This window comes from Lampetra fluviatilis, chromosome 54 (assembly GCF_964198595.1).
Source record: "Lampetra fluviatilis chromosome 54, kcLamFluv1.1, whole genome shotgun sequence".
Taxonomy (NCBI): domain Eukaryota; kingdom Metazoa; phylum Chordata; class Hyperoartia; order Petromyzontiformes; family Petromyzontidae; genus Lampetra; species Lampetra fluviatilis.
In genome coordinates, this window is record NC_136328.1 from 1,715,737 (window position 1) to 1,724,335 (window position 8,599).

Below are 8,599 nucleotides of genomic sequence, written 5' to 3' on the forward strand. Positions count from 1 at the left end.
GGGCCGGCTAATGGCCAGCGAACGGCTCGATGGCGCTAGGTTCCCCACTCCTGGCCTACAAGGCGAAGCAGGGCGAGCATGTCCGTGGGTGCTCGAGACCTTCGCGTCCATGAAGGCCAGCAGGAGCGCGTCCCGCGACGAACCGCTGAGCCGCACGCTCGCCATGGACATGATGTTCCCGAAGAGTGAGAAGGATGACATGAACTCCAGCTTGTCCTTGCGAGGCTTTCCATCTGCAGCGCACATTTCATCACCGTCATAAGCCACGATTAATCCACTGCTGGATGGGGTTACCTGAACACGAGTAGTTCATTCCACCCAGTCATTCAAGTATCTGCAACAACCTGCACTGACCAGCATGACAAAGTACGGTTAAATATCTTCCTAAAGATAATCTTTTACAGATGAATCATACAGGTACAAACAAACACAATAATTTCTTGCAGAGGGAATGGAACGGATAAGTTACAGTGCATAATTCAGAAGAGTTTACCTGTTGGCTTTTCTCCTTTTGATACAGACTGCAAAGAAATTAACCAACAATGTTAGTCGTCGGAATGCAATATGACTTAAGTTACCATATGCTTGTTTTAGCGTGAAGACAGCTTGACTTTAAGACAAGAGAATGTAATTTTGCATGTTTGGTTTTGTATCTTAAAAATTTCAATAAATGCATAACAAATATATAATAGGTAGCAAAAATCGGTATACACGCACTATGCACTGCCAGAAATAATTCTGACAGCACATAGAAATCATGTCCCAAGTTATTTTAATCGTCATACCAGACGAGCAATACACAAGCAATGTGTGTGAAAGTAATTATCCAAGTAAATTACGTCAATCAACATTAACATAGAGCAAATCCACCTTTGTTTGGTAAAGTATGGGTTTCTCATACTTTTTCCAAGCCATCTTGCCAGCGAAAAAGGGCTCTCCTCTACAGCACCCTGGAGTGGTAGCCCTTTTGCCAGCCGTGACTGGAGCAAGAAAGTTCAGGACTTCCCCTTATTCCTTTAATCGTTTAATAGTTTCAACAAAAAGAAGTTTAGTTTATGATATGCTGGCAAGGTTCAATTTCCGGGCATGCCAGCCTTGGTCCAATCCCCAGGTGTGCCTGACAACCTGCCGTGCCAATAATTCGTGAACGAACAAAGCGCACATACTCTTTGGTTCTTTTGGTAAAGTCACGTAGGTGAAAAATAAAGATTTCTTGCTGTGGTTTTCACACCTGATGATGATTGCTTGTGTTGCAATCGAAACGTCGTGATTTAATTTTTTTGAATTTCTTTTACCGAAAGAACCAATGAGTATGGATCCTTGCGGTCACGAAAACTTCTAATCTAGAATGAACGAAACACAGTGGAGGCTACCTCGGTGTCATGGATGAGGCGGTAGATCTGCAGCTGAGAGCCACCGGCCACCACCAGGTTACGTTCTTGGCTCGAGAAGAAGTGGCAATAGACGGCGTGCTCCAGCCCTGTGGGCGGGTGCACCTTCCTGTGCACAGAGTACATGGCGGGGCCTGCAGCAGCCAAGAACCTGCAACACACAACACACGCCGCACAGCTTCAGAGGCATCACAATACCGACCCACTTGTGTGATTCATATATGCCGTTGCCCATGATGCACCACAGCAGCCTATATATACGGTATTACCCGACTCTGCTGTATGTATGTTGAACTTCTTTCGCACCGTACGTATGCAACCATGCTAATCAAGCTGGTCTAAACCATTCGAACCTCATTTGCCAGTAGCAAAATATGATAATTGTTTTTTTACCATTTTATCTGGCAACAAAACTGACACCTTTTTTACGAGGAGTCATGTTTACATTGACCACAAGACCTGCAGTCGGAATGCAAACAAAAAACACAACTCTGATAATGTATGCACTGTCCTTGAAATTGATTGGTCCACACCCGAGACAGCTTTCCTTAGAGCCTAGTCTCACATGGTGTTGGACCAGATGACGCCTTTTGGCGTCATCTGGTCCAACACCATGTGACGCCTTTTGGCGTCATCTGGTCCAAGACCATGTGAGACTAGGCTCTAATAAAAGCTGTCTCGGGTGTGGACCAATAAATTTCAAGGACAGTGCATACCTTATCAGAGTTGTGTTTTTGTTTGCATTCCGACTGCAGGTATTGTGGTCAATGCAAACATGACTCCTTGTAAAAAAAGGTGTCAGTTTTGTTGCCAGATAATAGGGTAAAAAACCAATCATCAAGCTGGTCTAAAGTTTACCTGCTTGAACACATACTGCTGGGCTCATGATTAAAGCATAACATAGAACGAAGGTAATGTGTATGTCTCCCATTCATGAAACGGATCTACTCGGACCAAATCAAACAAGCCCCACGACTGCGTGGGAAGGGGCCTCATCCAGCAGTGGAACGACAAAAGGACCCCCATGTACACTCCATCATAAGCATCAGCGAGTTATCGAGCCATCGGCAGCATTGCTCTATCCACTGCTGAATGGAGACCTCCCCGAGCCGCCTCCATCTCTCACGCTACCCGTCTAGAAAACCTGCTTGCACACGAGTCGATGATCTCATCGCTCCATCTCCGCAGTGGACACCCTCTCGGGCGTCTTAAAAAGCACATTATAATCAAGACAACCGTGGTCAATACTCTGGCAGTGCCGTATACACCACATCACAAGACGCGCTCGCCTCTCTCTCTCCCCGACTACGTTTTAGGTCAAAAGTTGCGAGTGCGTCTTGTAACACCGTCGCGGCTGCGTGCGATCGTATTCGTACGGGCGTGCTGACATGGGTAAAGGGTTTACGGGGTGCTTCTGACTCGAGTGGAGCGCCTTTTAATCGGGGAAATCTCTCGCGGGCGAATGAAGCGAGAGAGGCCTAAACAAGTCGAGCGGGGCTGGTGCACAGAAACTCATGGGGGGGGGTTTGTCGGGATCAATTCGAACCGTCGCAAATCCGCTCACGCGAGCAATCCGAAGCCCGTTGCCTCACCTTATCAATCAGCCTTGTTTTCAATGAGTTGTTGTTGTTGTTCCCTTGTACGTAGAATAAAGTTTACAACGCACGCAATCACCATTCAATCAGCCGCTACATGCGGCATCGCTGCTGTGCGCTGGGGGATGCACGCGCAGCGCGTGACGTCACGCCTCAACAACTTTATCGACAGCACTGAGGCGGCCTCATCCCATGGCCCGCGAAGTGACGTCACACTCCCCTCCTTCTCACTAACTTTATTGATGGCTGTGAAAATATTATTAATAAGTAGTATTCTTTTAAACTTTTTTTTCAAAAACGCATTAATAAAATGTACCCTAATCGTAATAGCAGAACTCTACGACTCCAAAAAGTGCCCCCAAGGCTTGCCATAACGTAAGGGGCCGTGGTGATTTACAGCCAACGTGAGTTGAGCGTTGACAATTAGACCCAAGCCGAAACATAACATATAAAAATGAATTTTTAAAAATACGTTTTTTTCATTTTTTTTTATAGAATATAGTATTGTCATCAGTATGACATAAGTATACCAAGTTTGCAGTCGATACCACATTGGGAAGTGGGTTAAAATTGAGTTACAATATATGCGGATACGACAACGACAAGCACAGAGTGAGTTAAATAAAAGCGTGTAAAATAATAATAAAAAGATGAATGCAGGTGGTAGAATAGGCGACGTTTCGCGAAAAGGCCCTCCTGTAAAAACGGTGAGGCAGGATTTAAATTTACATAATTTAATTCGTATCAGACCTCCATGGTACGTAAAGTGGTGTTTCCAACTTTTTTTTTTATCCACTCCACCTTCCTGGCTTCTCACATGTGCTGTGAAGAAGGCGTCATTGCCCGAAACGTCGACTGTTATATTTTATTTTTTAAAGCCATCGCAGTGTTAATGGCCAATGCGTCGAGTCTTAACGGTAGAGGCGTGACGTCATGTCACTTGAATGACAGCACCTGGTCGTGACTGCAGGGAAATAAGAAAAACAGTTTTCAATTTAATTTATTTGGTATAGCCCTGTGAGCCATTCGGCTGTTGAATCGGGTGCAACCGCAACAAATAAAAAACAAAAACACGAACAAGAAAACATCTTAAAGTGACTATGCGCAAACAGAAAAATCCAGGAAAAAACTGCAAAGTCTTCCAGAAAAAAAGCACCGTACACCAACGCTGTGCAAAAATCCCAGTGGGATGCAAGTCAAACAACAACAACAACCACATTACAACTTAGATTAAAGCCATCATTCTAACTCCGTACTACAACAAACAAACATGGCCAAACCAAATAGCGTTTTCGAAATCACCAAAATAAAGCCATAAGCAATGTAACAGAATCCGAATTGAGATTTGATTTCTCACCGAGCAAAGTCCGTAGAGCCGAGAATCTCTTTTTCAAGGGCGAGAGGTGGTGGCATCATAGAGATCTGAACGTGACGATAACACCTTGATCTTGTTCATATACATACCTGTCAACCCCTTATCAGTGCCCTACCTTATTACAGACCAATTCAGACCTTACTGGTCACCCCGTGCCTTTCTAAATCTCAACGTTCATCCTACAAAGTCCCATCACAAGGGAGAAACACAAACAAATAGACACAAAAAAATGTGTTGCCCGTATTGAAACGGATGTCCGCTGTATGGACACCTGAAAACTCTATTTCCCTGTACAAGAATACGGGTAAACCGTATGGGTTGACATCGTTCCGTGTCAATCACACTGTGGCTTCAAAGGGAAAATATACATAACATCTGACGTTTCGGGCAATGGCTCTTCTTCATAGCATACATGCCACCCACACCCTCGTGTGTCGTGTCGGCCTTCATTTGTGCTCGCTAACAGCACTTGCACCCACAGTCTGTGAAGGCTCTCCGAGGGGGTCTTAGTCTCTATCTCCAGGTCTGTCTCTTCTTCTCTGCTTATCCTCGCGTCTACGTTCTCTGGCTCTGTCCTCGCTGTGTTGTGTGTGTGCACACTCTCTCGTGTGTTCTGTCCAGTCACAAACTAAAGCCTCACACACCGAGTCTCACCCTGCCCGCTGCTGCTAAACAGACTGGTTGACCTGGTTACAGATGCCCTAACTTACAACCAAGAACCCCTGGACACCTTTCATTATTATTGCTACATTAAGCTCGTCGACCCAGGAAAGCCTCACCGAGTCTCAATAATTCTTTTCAGGAGGGTCGTGAAAAATATCCTGAGTATACGGGGCGATCTTGCTACGTGTAATCCCAACTGAGACATCTGCAGGAAAAATTGAAATTGTATTTTTGTTTTGTCAATCGGAGGAAACCAGAGAAACCTGACAACCTCCATGCAGAATAGGGGGAGAATGGACAGTCAACACAGACAGGCGGCCGAGTCAGAAAGACGTTTTATTTGTAAATGACCGTGTGAATTGCGCCTATAATTCGTACATTGACAGTCCTGTAGTTCTATCTGGCTGCGAGAGATATACAATTACGTTATGTCCTGGCTGCGAGATAGCTATATAATTGCTCACTTGACAATGAAGGCTCATGGCCAAAACTGTGAATTAAAATGATGTATGATACTTATTACAGCAACGTGGTAAAGTAATTAATTTTAATGACTACAAAGAACAATCGCTCTCTGATTTGTTTTCTGTTTGTACCACTTAATGTACCCCGTGATACCCGATATTTGGCTCCGCGTGCTGCGATTTTAGGTTTGATTTATTTCAGCAGCAAGGGCTCACGCTGCTAGGAGGCTCTAATTCACGGGCGTCCTGTGAATTAACTTGAGGCATCCAATAAGCTCCTAGCACATGGGAGGGCGAAGATCTGACACCATGTCGAACAAACTGTGATACAACCAGAAATCATCTCAGAGATAAGGAACTGCCATGTCATACCATGAACAACAAATTTAAAATACAATGCTTGAAATTCGTGAATGTCAGCTTTTACTTGCAGCTAAGACGCATTTTAGTAACGGTTAATAACACCTGCGGAAAGCTAATGAAGTTAAAGTTTTAAATTGGCAGACTATGTTCATGCTACGCAACATAAAAGGCGTATACGGATGCAGTGGAATAGATGCTGTAGTTCTCAAACGAAGCCGAGGCCCAGCCATCTCTTTCAATGTCCCACAGCCCTTGGCTTACAATCTGCATAAAAAAAGACAAGCGTTGATAAGCAAAGTCACGTTAATATAATTTTATTTTGTCATTTTCCCTCAGACCTATCCCAATGATTAGTGTCAGCGAACAGCCTACGAATGTGGATATCACAGAACTAAATATGGGATCCCTCAAAGTGATCTTTTGATCCATACAGGCGAAAACAAGCCTTTCCCACCCACTCTGCATATGAGAGGAATGTTTGGCGCACGGCAGTTAGGGTTAGTCCATACAGTAGAAAACATGACTTTTCTACCCATTCTGCATATGACAGTAATGCTTGGTGCACAACAGTAAAACCAATATTTGATTCTCCGACCTGGAAAGTATCCAAATTAAGTGAAGAATACAATTTTACGTGACTGGTTTTTTTTAGGAGTCATTGGTGACCTGGCTGAAACCACCAACTAAATAACTATACCTAAGACGTCGGTTCTAATCACAGGCTGGTCTCTGGATTCAAACCCAGAATTTCCAAGGTGGCCTGACAAGCCCTCTGACCTCTAAGCTGCCTCAACAGTCATATTGATGATTTAAACAATGAAACAAAAGATTAAAGTATTACATTTTCAAAGAAAAAAACTGTGCAATTTTCCTCTATTAAATGTTATCTAGAATGTTTAATACTGCTCAGTACCAGCAGTGACGACCAATTATTTTTGCATAAAGGTAAAACATTTCAAGAGAATAAGACGGTCATAAATAATTATGTTAGGCCTACAGCGATATCACATTTTAAAAATATAATTTGAATTTTTGTACTCGAATTAAATTGACTCGTAAAATCAAGTTCCATTACTGATATTTCTGGATGAGTCATATGCATTTCTAAGATGATTCATCCTTCCAAAATTCCCAGTTTTATTACAGTTTCTCTCCATGGTCTGGGAGTTTCTTCAGGAACTGATTTGAGGATCTTTCCATTGACGATCCTTGCCGCTGGCGAATCAGTGAGCTGCTCAATTTTGTTCCTCTGAAGGAGCTCTCAGCACGTGGTGAGAAACGTCGGACACCGTACTGAACAGTATTTGGTACATCATGGGACCTCCTTTGCCAGTACCAAAATATGAGAATAGGGTTTCCCCTTTTTTCTGGCAACAAAACAGGTGTTGCCAGAAAGAAGGGGAAAACCTATTCCCAGTATTTGGTACAACCCCAAAAACCCATCGGAGAGCCGTACAGCAAAAATGCAAAAACCTACACGGTACAACAGTATTAGTTGTACCGCGTGTTACGTATTCACTGTGATCCTAGGACGTTCACATGAAGGTCAACATTGAAAGAATGAGCATCTGAAAAATACATCACTCGTTGATTTAGAAATGTTATATTTCTTAACGTTCAGCTCATTCATCATTCACTTATTAAAAAACGAGGGTCCTTACCAGAACATCGTGTTTTTTCTTCTCGCCAATAAACATATTGACAATGAACTTGTAGCGGTCAAACTCAAACTGTTTCACCATCGCCAAGATGTCATCCGTCAGTGTCACAGTGAGGGAGCGACACACCTCTGAATCATACTCTACGTGAGCCAACTTATTCTGAAACAGAGTGGATCATATGCCAATTTGTTAAAGCACACACGACCGTACATTAACACAATCGATGGCAACCGTGAGCAGTGCCAAAGCAAAGGCTGAACAGCTGCAGCATATTCATGTCAACCAGTTACTTACGAGTCACATGATGTAACCCATGCCACCGCTCTCAAGCCTTACCATTCCCCGTTTGTTTTCCCAGACTCTTTAAAGAATCGTGAGGTGTGATTGTGTTCAAACATTGTACACGGTGAAACTCATTTTAATCGTTGGCCTGACCCAATCCGAGAATATTCCCATAACCTGCAGGGTTAGTCTTTCTGTTATCCAAAATGTATCTACAAGGACATTTGCCTCGCTGAAAAATGGCAACCCATAAGTATTACAGCAACTTCACCCTAGTATCTTAGCTCATGAGGATGATGACCGCCAATCAAATTCTTGTTTTTTTAAACACACAATTTTCATACAGTCCTCGTAACAATCCATAAAGAGGTTTTTTGGGTTAGATCTTGGAAATATAAATGTATCGTTAACCCCACCACCATCCGACACAGCCAATTAGTAAGGTTTTTCACGTAAACAAAACATGCCAATTAGTTACTAGTACAGCACACCGGTGTGTTGGAGATTAAACCCGCAACATTTACAATCTGAGTACGAAGTTTCGCTGGTGCAGCAACCAGCTTCATCGGGCGACAGCCAGAATTGTGACACGAACACTGTAACCACTTTCAATAAACCACCGCTATGCATTTTTTTTCGATTTAAAGCTTTCGTGACTGCAGGGATTCATTTTCTTGGTTCTTTCGGTAAAGTCACGTAGAAAGGAAATAATAAAATAATAAAAATAAAACATAATAAAATAATTCTCACGACGTTTCTTTCCAACAGACCTATTCTTCACCTGTGGACAGCTGATTGCGTTGTG

At 43.2% G+C, this 8,599-nt stretch overlaps 1 protein-coding gene across 2 annotated transcripts in view; it reads right to left on the reverse strand.

Moving 5' to 3' along the window:
- The window catches only part of CPSF1 (cleavage and polyadenylation specific factor 1), a 63,268-nt gene extending 60,130 nt beyond the window's left edge, over window positions 1-3,138 (reverse strand). For both annotated transcript variants that reach the window (XM_078879552.1, XM_078879551.1), the window contains exons 1-4: window positions 2,984-3,138; window positions 1,374-1,542; window positions 494-521; window positions 100-233 (exon numbers count right to left, since the gene is read on the reverse strand). In XM_078879552.1, coding sequence (XP_078735678.1) covers window positions 100-233; window positions 494-521; window positions 1,374-1,517 — 306 coding nt within the window. In that variant the 5' untranslated portion in view covers window positions 1,518-1,542; window positions 2,984-3,138. The remainder of the gene's footprint in view (window positions 1-99; window positions 234-493; window positions 522-1,373; window positions 1,543-2,983) is intronic.
- Between the last annotated feature and the right edge of the window lie 5,461 nt (window positions 3,139-8,599).